Source organism: Hemicordylus capensis, chromosome 13, assembly GCF_027244095.1.
Source record: "Hemicordylus capensis ecotype Gifberg chromosome 13, rHemCap1.1.pri, whole genome shotgun sequence".
In the NCBI taxonomy this organism is placed as follows: domain Eukaryota; kingdom Metazoa; phylum Chordata; class Lepidosauria; order Squamata; family Cordylidae; genus Hemicordylus; species Hemicordylus capensis.
In genome coordinates, this window is record NC_069669.1 from 1,586,487 (window position 1) to 1,600,001 (window position 13,515).

The 13,515-nt window shown below is 51.4% G+C and overlaps 1 protein-coding gene across 1 annotated transcript; it reads right to left on the minus strand.

Moving 5' to 3' along the window:
- Nucleotides 1-1,713: 1,713 nt before the first annotated feature.
- On the minus strand, nt 1,714-4,734 carry NPW (neuropeptide W). Its single transcript, XM_053276772.1, has 2 exons — nt 3,957-4,734; nt 1,714-2,137 (listed from the first exon to the last, which is right to left on the minus strand). Exons 1-2 carry the CDS (start codon nt 4,538-4,540, stop codon nt 2,116-2,118), a joined length of 606 nt encoding a protein of 201 aa, XP_053132747.1. The 5' UTR covers nt 4,541-4,734; the 3' UTR covers nt 1,714-2,115.
- Between the last annotated feature and the right edge of the window lie 8,781 nt (nt 4,735-13,515).

The following is a 13,515-nucleotide window of genomic DNA, read 5'->3' on the forward strand; positions in this document are numbered from 1 at the left end:
CACTCAGCCTTTGCCCAGGGGGGCTGCAATGCCTCCCCCAGAAGAACTGGCGTCTTAGGCGACCGCCTCGGTCTGCCGAGGAAACAGGACGGCCCTGGAGAGGAGGGTCCACATCTCCCCCAAGGGCTTTGCCCAGACAGGAGTCATGGAGAGGGGAGCTTGCCTGCCTGGGCCTGTGTGCTGCACTCCGTGGATCTCCATGGAGGCTTCCTCCTCCTGAAGAACCCTGTGGGAGCCCTGCTGCAGGCTGGCTCCCACTTCTGGCCTTGGCACCCGGAGCAGTCGCCTCCTGGGGGCTTGATCGGTTTCCTCCCTCGGTCTTCTCTGCAGCTGAGGCCTGCCCCGATGAGCTGTTGCAAGCCCCGAATCTTAGAGGTTTGGGGAGGGGGAGCAGGGCGGGTGTGAGAGTGAAAGGGAGGAGGGGAGACGGACTCCCCTCCAGCTTTCGGAGGGGAGCATATGTGGATACCATAAAATCCGCACACGCAGCTGAGGCCCCATCCGGGGAGCTATAGAAACGCCGGGGAACCTCTCTGGTCCAGATGCTCCTCGCTCACTAGGAAGTTTATCTCGCTTTTGATGCATGACCTGGATGAGCTCCGAGTTGTGCTTTTGCACAGCTTCGGCTGCTGCACCCGACGACACCCTTTCTGGTTGAAGAGAAGCTGCCTCTGAACATGGAGGTTTCGCTACCACTAGTGGGTGAGGCCTGCCATTGATCCGGCAACATTTTGTCTAGGTAGGTAGGTAGGTAGGTAGAAGAGAGAGAGGGCTGATAATATGACTATACACCTAGAGCAGCGGTCCTCATCAGTGTCCCCTCTAACAGGGATTCCCAGATGTTGTGGACTACAACTGCCATAATCCCCCAGCCAAAGGCCATTGCACCTGGGGATGCTGGGAGTTGTAGTGTTGTGTTTGGTTTTTAATTGTTTTTTTAATTGTTTTTAGCACTGTGTCTTGAATGGTGTGTGTTTTTATGTCTTTTTAAATTTGTTGTACTGTTGTACCCTGAGCCTTTAGATGGGGCAGTTTATAAATGTAATAGATAGATAGATAGATAGATAGATAGATATCCAGGCATGGACTTTCCTGCCCTCCTGTTAATTTTGCCTTGTGTTGTCCTGGTCAGAAATCTCTCTGCCTCTTCCAACTGAAATGATACCTCTGCTGGGCTCCACAGGCTGAAATGGGTCCGTTTTACACACCCTCCCTGGCTGACATTTAATTGCACAGTGGTTATGCCTCAACTTGGCATTTAGAGGGTTTTATGCAATTCAGTAAAATTGCAATAACGTCTTTTCCTGGCAGTTTTGGTGGAGCCAGAGAAAAGAACAAACACAAGGATGGTTTTACTGCAGGGATGGCCAACCTTAAGCTCTCCAGCTGTCGCTGGACTACAACTCCCATCAACCCCCACCACTGCAGCAAAGTACAATGGGAGTTTTAGGTCAACAATAGCTGTGGAATCAAACAGATATAGATCTTGCTTAGGATCCTGGTTTCACCAGCAACCAGCCATGTGCTTCTGGGAAACTTACAAGCAGATCTCTGGGGTGACAGGTCTTCACTGTTGCTTTCCCCCAATAGCTGGGATTCTGAGCTAGAGTGCTATCGCCTCTGGAGGTTCCATTTCGCTTATAGCTGTGGCTATAGACACATCCTCCATGAAGTCATCTATTCCTCGTTAACACAAGAAAGCACAGAGTTCAATGGATTAAATCTTGTTTTTAATGAGTGCAGGCATCCCAGAAAGAATGACACGAGGGTACACGTTATATTGCTAAGAAGCCGCATCAATGAGCATAAACACACCCCTTGCTTGGTTCCCTGCCCCAAGATGTGAGCATGAAGCTGGCCAGAAAAGAATCGGCACTCCCTGCCCATATCCCGACAGCCAGAAAAAGGAAACCAGAGAGGTGGCTGTGGCCGTGATCCCAGGACCCAAAGAGCACCCCAGAGTTGCCTGTGGAGAATCCGTACAATCACAGCATGCTGCCTGCATGGTTTCAAAGAGGAGTCTGTCACTCTGAAGTGCTTCTGTTCGCAGCTCCAGGAACCGGCTTCCACCTCAGTCCAGTGGCGTTCTTCAGACAACGTGCCCTCTGTCCGCAGTCAGATTTCGGGTCCTAAAACACTGCAGGGCGAAAAGAAGGCTGGGTCTTTTTAAAGGGTCTGTGGTGGTGGTGTTTCTTAGCTGCCTGCTGCCTGCCCCGAAGCAACTCCCTTCTGCTCTCTCGGCCTCCATTTCCCTGCCTGGAAAGTGGGCCATTTCCTCCTTTTTCTCAGGGCAGAACAAAGAGGAATACAGATCTGCTGCCCAAACGGACACCTGATGCCATATTCCCCCCTCTCCCCTCTGGTAGTGGCTGGTAACCGCACAGCTCTACCTGACAGATGGCCAGCCTGCAGGCAGAGCCGCACTCAGGCGGGTCAGGAGAGAGAGGAGGAACCTGAACAACCCCCTTTGGGAGCCCCAACTGCTCCCTGCATAATGTCCTCCCTACCTGGTCCCTGACACTAATCCTGCAATATGCTTTCTCATTCACAGCAGCAGCCGCCACAGAGAGTAGTGTAGCATAGTGGTTAGAGCTAGGGCCAGGGAGACCCAAGTTCAAATTCCCAACCAGCCATGCATCACACTGGGTGACCTTGGGCAATCAATCTCTCTCAGCCTAACCTACCTTGCAGGGATGTTGTGAGGGAAAACGAGATCAATAGTCATGTCAGGACATGGGACAAAGAGTATTTTAAGAAAGGGGCGCTCAGCACAAGGCTGTCTTGTTCAGTAACACCCCTACGCTTCCTGTGAGACATTTAGGGAAGTGCCAGGACCTACAGGCTGGTTTAGAGATGCGTGCCCATCCCTTGACGAGTGCAACGTCAAGTGATGACTTCCATGCCGGGATGAGCCATAACTGGTAAAACAGCACAGATACAGCCTTCCTGAATCAGCAAGCCCTGAGAAAGCAAGTGATGTAGAAGTGTAGGTGGGCTGGCCCTGTGCCCAGGACCCATGAGGTGTGGTCTTTATAGTGCATAAGAAAGAAAGAAAGAAAGAAAGAAAGAAAGAAAGAAAGAAAGAAAGAAAGAAAGAAAGAAAGAAAGAAGAGAAAACATGCCAACTCAAGCCTGCTGCTTCCTAGATATCTCAGCTCTTCAAGTATTTCTCTTCTGCCTGCCACAGATACAGTACAACTCCCAAGCTCTCGTTTATTTGGTTTTAATGCATCGTCGTTCCTGCTGTGATTTCAGTATATGTAGATGTGACATGTAGAGGCCCCCTTTTTGACCCAAAGGGCCTCTAAAGTGGTGTGTATCCAAAAGCCAGCAAACAAACAAAAAAGCACCCTTATGCAGTGTAAAGACGGTAATTCTGCTCTTCCATGTACAAGCTACTAGGACCATTTGATTTTTGGCTCTTGTGAAGGGCATCACTTTCCTCCACTCAGTGTGGGACAAAAGCCCTACTAAGAAAGAAAGAAAGAAAGAAAGAGAGGGGGAGAGAGAGATAGATCTTGGCCATCATGATGCTTCCCAGCGTTCCCACCACTGAATTATTCTCTTATTCTTGCATAGTGGAAATTAATCTGTAACTTCTGCACAGCAAATTCGGAAGGGAATCTGAAACAATCCTACACACACACACACCCCACACTAACTTCTGTGACTGTGCCGCATAAAACAAGGAGGCACCAGAATCACTAGCCCGGCATCCCGAGGATCCCACCTGGTTCCTCGCTCACAGATGCCGCCATTGGGGTCTCCCCTGAGCAGGCAGAGAGGGTCCTTCTCCCTGCTCCCTGGCATCCCAGGCGAGGCACCCGAGAGGCTGCCGCCGAACACTTCCCTCCAGTCCATTATTCCGGTCTGGCTCGTCTGCCTGCGAATGATCTTGGCCTGACTCTGCCCCCGTCCGCAGTGGCTCTCCTGGGCGCGTCTGTGACTGACTTTACCTGGCCTCCTCGGCAGTGCCCGGCTGCTGCCGCTGCTGCTGCTCCTCCTCCCGCACGGCCCTGTCCAGGAGCTCCGGGTCCGAGGGGGCGCGTCTTCTTGGCCAGGGGGTCTCCCGGCATGCCGGTGGGCACTGGGGTGTCCAGGCAGTGCCTTGGTGCCGGAGAGAGGAGAGGAGGCTCTTCCTGGCCTGGCTCGACCCCGAGGAGGAGGCCTGGTGCAAGTGTGTCCTCGGGGCTGAGGTGCCTTCCCAGGGTCTCTGCCAAGCCTGCTCCAGAGCAGTCCAGGGTTGCTCCTCTGCTCCAATCTCCTGCTGCAGCATCCGCCAGTGAGATGCTTGCTTGGCAGGCAGGGAGGCGGCCACCGTGTGCACCAGACCCCCTCTGGGCTCGCCTGGCAGCAGCGCCCGGCGCCACAGGTACGGGGAGCGCCTGACCCCCATCAGGAGCCCAGAGGCCCGCCCCACCGTGTGGTAGCCCGGGCTGGCCACGTGCTTGTACCAGGCTCCCACTGGGTCCAGCAGCAAGACCAAGCCCAGAAGGAGAAGGCTTCTCCAGGGTCCTTGGGAGGCCAGCCTGAACAGCATGACGGGAAGAGTGTCGGCAACGGGAGGTCAACCCAAGGGGTGGATCTCAGATCTCACACCCCCCACCGAGCCTGGTGCAGAAGCCCCCTGGCAAAGAATCCGGCTGGCTTTCAGGGCAGAGCAGATCTCTTGGCAACCAAAGTTGAGGCTCCACCGCTGCCGATGCCGATGGAGAGGGTCTCTCTCCCTGTGCTGCTTCCCCAACTTGTATATAAAGAGGAGCAGGGGGAGGAGCAGCCCTTCCCCTCTGCCACCCACCCACCCCAGTGGCTCCACCTTTCCCCCAGAGAGGGTGGCAAGCGAGAGAGGACTCCCCACCCCCACGCACCCCGTAGGAAGCACCAGGCCCCACCTTGCCTTCTCCGTAGGCAGACATTCAAAGGGCTGAGCATCTGCCAGCACCGCCTGCCTCTCTGTGCCCGGAAAAGATGGATCGGTTGGATTTCTGCCTTTGGATCGTTCGTGCAGGCAAGGCTGCTGAGTGTACTGCTGAGTGTACGCTAGCTGGGGGCCTCTGAGACCCAGACCCATCCCTGCAGCAAGCTGAACCTGGAGGCTCAGTTGGAGATCTGTGTGGCAGGGCTGGGGAGGGAGACAGGGGCCAGATTCGAAAGGAGGAGAGCGAGACGGAAGGAAGGAAGGAAGGAAGGAAGGAGGAGGCGTGCAGGACACACAGCTGTCGAAAGCAACCCCAAAAGCAGACCAGGCGAAGGGGAAAGCGCAGTCAGCCTGGCTCACTCCCCAGAGAGGTGGGAGGGAAGAAGGCGAGGCTGGGGGTCCAAAGGGGCAGCAGGGTCCAAAGGGGCTGCAGCTGGGTGGGGTCTCTCTCTTCAGGACGCCTCCTCCAGCATCCAGGCCCAGCCCACGAAAGAAGGGAGTGGGGTGTCAGTGTGCTCACCAGCGTGTCTAGGTGTGACTCAACAGAAGCCTGTTTGTGTTCTTGCCCTGGAGGAATTGATAAGCGGCAGTGATTCAAGGCAGAAATGAGCTCTGAGTGAGAGATCTGTCATGAGAGTCTCCTCCCGCCCTCCCCTACCCCCACCTTTCTCTCTCTCTCTCTCTCTCTCTCTCTCTCTCTCACACACACACACACCCTTGCAATACAATACACATACCCATGATTGTAGCAAATGCACAAAGAAGGCAGCCCTCTGCTCCCATGTTCTTATCTGCCCTATAGACAGGGCAGCCCCAACACACTGGGGCCAGGCATCCTAAGTGAAGGATGAGAGAGCGAGGCGGGGTCAAGAGGCCAAAGGGTTTTTTTGCCAAAAGCGACCCCCACTTGGAGATGCCCTACGATGCCCCCCCCTTCTCTCTCTTCCAGGCTGACCTGAAAACCGAGTGTGCCCGCGTGTGAGGGAAGCATTTAGGATCTGATTTTCCAGCCATTTGTAGTTCTGCTGACTGCTTTTTTTTTTCTTGTGGTGTGTGTGTGTGTGTGTGTGGTGGGGGTGCCTTTTTGAGAAGGGTCCTTTGCTTTGCTTGTTTCCATCGGTCACGTTTCCCGTCTGGATTTCTGCACGCTGCTTTGGCTGCCTTTGCAGAAGACGGACTAACAGCAGCTGGGAATGAACCCCATTCATTCAAAGACGACACTGCTCGGGTCTGTGGACAGGAGGAAGGAGCCACTTCCTTTTGCTCCTGCGGCAAGCAAACCCAGTCCCAGCCCCTCCAGGCTGCAAAGTGGCCCTGGATGATGATGAATCACCCCGCAGGAAAGTGTTCTGAGTCGAAAGCAGCTTCCTCTGAGAGATGCGCCACCTGAAGGGGGCCCCACCAGCCCGCCGCCCCACCTCCAGAACATTTCACCGTCTGCTGGGCTCTTTCAGGGCTTCAGCGCCTGATGACACCAGCCTAATGAGCCCAATTATCTCCAAGTGCGGGGAGGACATTTGCTGTCCTTAGATGAATGCATCGGTGGTTAGACAACAAGGAATGACAACTTGGCCTTTGCTCACGCCGTGACAAGCGTGCACTTCGCTTTTTCCATTCATCCCACAGATGAAAACAAGTCCGTGGAGTAGGAATGGATTTATATGAATGATCATCCTGGGGAGGGCGGGTGGTGCTGTGCTTGTCCCAAGTGAGGGCTGGTGTAAAGCAGGTACATTCTGTGGACCAGGAGTGTGCAGACAGGATTTCACAGAACTCTTGGCGCTGTTTTGCGGCCTTCCCCAGGGCAGTGGGGGGTGGGGGGCAACTGCGTCATTGTTTGAATTGTGTTTGGAATCTGCCGCTCGTTTCGTCGTTGACTTTGTAAGACTTGTTTTATTGATTCTCTGAAGCCGTCGGCTGCTTTGAGTGTTCTGCTTTGGAAGAGAAGCCGCCTAAATTTACATTTGTCTGATGAAGAATTCTGTGAAGCTCGAAAGCTTGCATCCAGCGGCACCAAAATGCAGGGCTACCCCGTGGGAGAACGTTCTCAGTCTATTATGGCAAAATTTCAACACTCCAGAGGTGAAAAGATGCTGCTGTTAATTTGGAAATCCAGCCTGAAATAGGGTTGCCCTATTTTGGCTTTCCAAATCCGGGTGCCTAATTCAGCATATTGTGTAAACTGGCTTTTAAATAATTTCAGAGCAGAAGAGTTACTGCCCGTTTTGCTGCATAGCTCTGCTTCTACAAGGGCTGGAGCTTAGCTTTATTTCCCCCCCAATGAAATCTGAAATCCGGGCGAATCTGGTTGGGCTAAGCAATCTGGGTGAGATGCTTAAAATCTGGGTGAAACCTGGAATTTCGGGCGGCATGGCAACTCTAGCCTGAGACAATTTCTGTTGGGAGACGAATGCAGAGGCAGACAATCCGTCTTCCAGAGAGGCAGTGCAGCTCAGGAGACCAGCTCAGCGGTTCCCAACTTGGGGTCCTCCAGATGTTGCTGAAATACAATCCCCGTCACCCCCAGCGACAATTTATTGTGGCTGGGATGCTGGGAGTTGTAGTTTATTTCATTTATTGTTAAAGTTCGATTGATTGATTGACTTATTTGTCTGTCGAATTCATATACCGCCTTTCATTAAAACAATCCCAAGGCGGTTCACACCAAAATGAAAACAAGACAATAAAAGTTACACAGTCAAAATATTAAGCTACAATTTTAAAAAACATAGATCTGACTAAAGAGATTTAAAATACAAGCATAAGATGATCACCATGCAAATGACAAAGAAGCAGCCGTAGAGACCATCGTATAAGGCATCCTAGAGCGCCTTTCATTAAGGGGACAAGTCATGCTTGCTGCCACCAGACCAGCTCTCCTCCCTTGGATGGGGCGGGGGAGATTCACGAGAGGAGTCACCTGAGCTGCTGCCAGGAAGCAGAGACAGCTGCGCCTCCTTTGGTGGTGCCGCCCCCCCCCCACCCACCCCCCCCCCCCCGGCTTGCTAGATTAGGAGATGAGATGTTTTAGAACGGCAATGAGAATCCATTGTTGGCACCAGCCTGCTCTGCGCCTACATGCCTCTCGGGGTCTGTTGCACTCAGTAGAGATGAGTTTCCAGGCGTACGTGTGCTGCTTTGGAACCGGAGGCCCGGCAGTCGTGAAATGGAGAGGTGAGTCAATGCAACCCGACGTCCACATCTCGATGCTCCTTTCCCGTGGGGCAGTCAGCCGACTCCTGTTACGTAGCAGGCTTCGGTATTCATGCCTTAGAACAGGGAGTTCCCAACCTCAGGCCCCCAGATATTGTTGGATGACTACAACTCCCATCATCCACACCGGCCTCCCACAATGGGAGTTGTAGTCCAACAACATGTGGGGACCCAAGGATGAGGGAAATCCCTGTGTTAGAAAATCGGCAGAGGACACATGGTCATCTTGTTAGTTTGACTCCAAGAGTGTGAATGAGCCACCAGGACCTTTAATGTCTCTGCTGAGTGTGGGAGGAGAGCTGGTCTTGTGGTCGCCAGCAGGAATGGGCCCCTTTGCTAAGCAGGGTCTGCCCAGGTTTGCATTTGAATGGGAGACTACATGTGAATGCCTTAAGGGGATGGAGCCATAGCTCAGTGGAAGAGCATCTGAGGCCCTGGGGTCAATCCCTGGCAGCAGAAGGACTCCTGCCTGCAACCTTGGAGAAGCTGCTGCCCGTCTGGGTAGACAATGCTGAGCTAGAGGGACCCAGGGCCTGACTCCTGACTCAGTAGAAGGCAGTTTCCTGTGTTCCACGTCCACCAGGCTGACACCTTGCATCTGATCATCTAGACTCTGGGGGATGTATGAAAATGAATGACAGGGGATGACCACGAAATGCACTGGTTCCTTCCACATTTCCGAATGGCCGTTGGCTAGTCCACTGTGGGACTTGCTGCTGAGGGTCTCAGGTTCAGTCCCTGGCAGCATTTCCAGGGTAGGGCTGGGAGAGACTCCTGCCTGAAGCCTTGGAGAGGTGCTGCCAGTCAGGGTAGACAAGGCTGAGTTGCTGGACCAAGGGTCTGACTCAGTATATAGCAGCTTCCTATGTTCCTGTGAGTGCTGTCACCACTCTTCCTTCCTGTGCCTTTCCGAGGGCTTCTGGGTCTCCAGAGAGCAAACTGGGAACAAGGCAGTCATGAGAGCACCAGGCAATTCCAATGAATAAAGGCATTGCGCTTAAACTGCGAGGCTGTGCAAGACCCAAACGCCTGATCTGACTTTCCTTCTAAAAAAAGGCAGAGATTGCCTTGTTTGAGATTCCCCCCCCCACCATCATCATCCCCAAATGGGGAAGTTTAACATGCAGCCCTCCCAAATCCCCCTGCGAAGAGGTGACGGCAAATGCCACACACCTCCAGGTACGGAACTCCATGTACAGAACTCACTAGCAACCTCTCCCGAAGCAGCAACGGATCCATTCGCCTGCGCATGAAGCAGCCTCATATACCCAAAGCATTTACTGTGGTTGTTATAACACTATTTATTTAAGATGTTCCAATGCTGCAAACAACAACGAGGAGGTTAGATGCAAATGGAAGCAATTTAAAAACCATTTTGGTTCACAGACTCCTCAAGGAAACAGGGAAGTAGCTTTGTCACTTTCATTCGGTTATCATCCTGAGGGTTTGCTGTTTTGCATTCTTATTCTCTCTCTCTCATTTGGGTGTTTCTTGAAGCATAGGAAGCTGCCATATACGGAGTCAGACCCTTGGTCCGTCTAGCTCAGTATTGCCTACACAGGCTGGCAGCGGCTTCTCCAAGGTTGCAGGCAGGAGTCTCTCCCAGACCTATCTGGGAGATGCTGCCAGGGAGGGAACTTGGGACCTTTTTGCTCTTCCCAGAGCGGCCCCAACCCCTCAGGGGAATATCTTGCAGTGCTCACACTTCTAGTCTCCTATTCAAAGGCAAACTGGGACTAGATTTAGAAGCTGGTGGCTAGTGGTTGCTGGGGCCGGTCCCAGTCTTGTTGGGCACTGGGCATTTCAGTTCTTCTTTAACATTAAATACATTTCATTATATACGTGGGCTGCCCTTGAAGAATATCCGGAAACTGCAGCTAGTGCAAAATGCGGCAGCTAGGGTTTTATCTGGAGCTGCCTGCTGGGATCACATCACACACATCACACCCATTTTGAAAGAGCTGCACTGGCTGCTAGTTTGTTTCCAGATCCAATTCAAGGTGCTGGTTTTTGCCTTTAAAGCCCTTAATGGTTTGGGTCCTGGATACCTGAGAGACCTCCTGCTCCCAGGGGTGGCTGCCTGCTTAGTGAGATCACCTGAGGGGGCTCTGCTCCATGTGCCAACAATTAAGGAGACTCCAGGTGCCGACAATTAAGGAGGCCTTCTCTGTTGCTGCCCGGAGACTGGAATGCTCTCCTGGTGGCTATTCGCTCCTCGGTCTCCATCACAGCTTTTAGAAAGCATGTGAAAACTTTTTACCCAGGCTTTTATGTGATTGTCTCCTCTGCTGCTTCTTTGTATTTTGTATGGCTATTGGATGCATGTATGTTAAAATCTGTTTAGTTAGAACTCTGTTGTTGTTGTTTTAGCTTAATATTTTAATTGTGTCATTTTTATAGTCTTGTTTTACCTTTTCTATGTGAACCACCTTGGGATTGTTTTAATGAAAGGCGGTATACAAATGTAACAACAACAACAAAAAAAAAATAAAATGTATGTGAGATTAGAGGGAACACGTTTTTATGATAAAATGGATGAATAAATACAGGTTTCCAGATCCATGCATGCACACACATGTATTGTGCTACAGAATAAAGCGTGCATACAGACTGACCATCAAGGATATGAAAGGGTCTGTAGATGGGGTGGGGAACCCTCCAAAACCAGTATTCAAAAGTTGAAAAAGAAAGAAAGCAGCATCAGAGATGCACTTTGCCTGGGGACCCGTTTGGTCTAGAACTGGTTCTCAAGAGCGAACATTTGGGAAAACATCCTCTGCTATGACATTATTTTTCCCCCTGTGATCTTTGATTTTGATTCAAGATGTTCTAAAGGGGACATACCATGGTGTGTGTGTGTGTAGATTAAGGAAGCACCGACACCAGGGGTTCTCAAGCCTGGATCCCCTTATGCTATTAAACTACAACACCCATCATCCCCAGCCACAATGACTCCACTCCAGCCGGAACAGAAAATGGCATGGGGCAATTCATGGAGAAGCTGTTCAAGGGGCAATTACGCACACCAGTCTTCCAGCTGGGAATTTCTCCAATGCAAGCAGTAAAACAGGCTAGACCTATAAGCAATCAACTCTTCTTTGAAGTTGGCTGGGGTCTAATATCTACTGGTTAGTAGATATTAGGCTTTTTCTTGAGCCTAATCACAGGATTAAACTCACAATTCTGTGGGGAAGCAAAGCCTTCACAACACGCAAGGGCCGGAGGGTGGGAAACCCCTGGTGTGCTGGTGCAACTCAAAGGGTGTTTCCTTCCACTGGCCAGAACATGCCAGAGGGCTCCTGGTGTCTTGGTCACAAACCCTGTCCTTTTGTGCTGGCAGGAGTACCTCTGTGGCTGTATTTGTGCTTCACACATAGCATCTGCATTAAGTATGCCTAATAACTGAACCGCCTCCTCAGCCCACCTTTCGCTCTGCCAGCGCCACCAACACCCAATCTCCATTCACACTCCAGCACCTCTTAGTCAGGAATGCAAATGCCCTCCAGGTTATGAATGGAGAATGAAGTGAGTCAATCCCGGAAGAGGACATCATCAAATCCTCTTTCGCTTTCTATGATGAACAAAACAGACAGGGTCTGAATCTGGGATGAGTCACGGCCGGTAATGAAACCACTTTCTATAACTGATTGTTTTGGAGGACCCTGGAGGAAAAAAGGAACAAATATGAAAAACTTATTATCAGTCACTTGGGATCTTTACAGGGCTGTTCTTCCTTAGGAACATAGGAGGCTGCCTTCTACCATGTCAGACCGTTCGTCCACCGAGCTCAGTAATGTCTACCCAGACTGGCAGCAGCTTCTCCAAGGTTGCAGGCAGGAGTCTCTCTCGGCCCTGTCTTGGAGACGCTGCCAGGGAGGGAATTTGGAACCTTCTGCTCTTCCCAGAGCAGCTCCATCCCCTAAGGGGAATATCTTACACTGCTCACACATGTGGTCTCCCATCCAAATGCAAACCAGGGCAGACCCTGCTTAGCCGAGGGGACAAGTCATGCTTGCTGCCACCAGACCAGCTCTCCTCCCATGCAGCTGTAACCTGTTCCGCTCCGGATCCGTTCCCAGCTGACAGCACAAGAAGATGCCAAAACAATGTCTGGAAAAACCAGGCCATGGTTCCGGCTTTGTCAGGGTGATCACTAAGACAAATGGGCATCACTTGGGCATGTGCATGAAAAGCTCAATTATGGTGATATGTTTACAATCTCCCATTTAGCGCCCCGTCACTCAGGTCCTTGCGTAGTTGCACAGACAAGCGACATTACAAGACCAGCCACTTCAGTCAGGCTCATTTCATGCTAATTGCTCTCCTAAATTGGATGGGAGCCTCTTCTGACATGACAAACATTTGCCAAAGTGTCATTAGTCTGGGGTGGAAACTGAGGGAGGAGAGGGAGGGTAACTGCAGCCAAGAAGTCTTTCATGGAGTGTATACAGCAGCTCACCCATCCAGAGGGAGGAGAGCTGGCCTGGTGGGAGCAAGCAGGACTTGTCCCCTTAGCTAAGCAGGGTCCGCCCTGGTTGCAGATGAAAGGGAGTCTAGAAGTGTGAGCGCTGGAAGAGATTCCCCTTCGTAGGGGATGGGGCCACCTTGGGAAGAGCGCCTGCCTGCTTGCCTGCAGAAGGTTCCAAGTTCCCTCCCTGGGAGCATCTCCAAGATAGGTCTGAGAGTAAGTATGCAACCTTGGAGAAGGTTGAGCTAGATGGACCAGTGTTCTGACTCAGTAGAAGGCAGCTTCCTATGTTCCTAGGTTCCAGAACTGACCCCAGCAGGCTGCCCTCTTCATTCTGGTTATCTCCACATAGCCTGTAGCATCTTTCCCCTTTTCAATGTACATAAATCAACCTCTTGGAGCATCTTCAAAGTGGGGAAATATTTATTTATTTATGTATTTATCACATTTCTATACCGCCCAAAATGCAAGTTCTCTGGGCGGTTTACAAGACAATAAAAACAACCAATAAAAAGATGAATACATTTCAACAATTAAAACTTAAAACATTAAAACTATTAAAACACAATTAAAACAATGTCTAATTAAAAGCCTGGGTGAACAAATGCATCTTGGCTGCCCTTTAAAAAGTTGTCGGAGATGGGGAGGCTCTTATTTCAGCAGGAAGTGTGCTCCAAAGCCTCGGGGCAGCAACGGAGAAGGCCCCGTTCCCTGAGTAGCCACCAGACGAGCCAGTGGCAACTGCAGACGCACCTCTCCAGATGACCTCAATGGGCAGTGTGGTTCGTAGCAAAGAAGGCGTTCTCTTAAATGCCCAGGTTTATAACCAAGATCTTGTACCTTGGAACTTTGCCCGGAAACTTATTGGCAGCCAGTGTAGATCTTTTAAGATAGGGGTGATCTGGTCTCTCCAAGA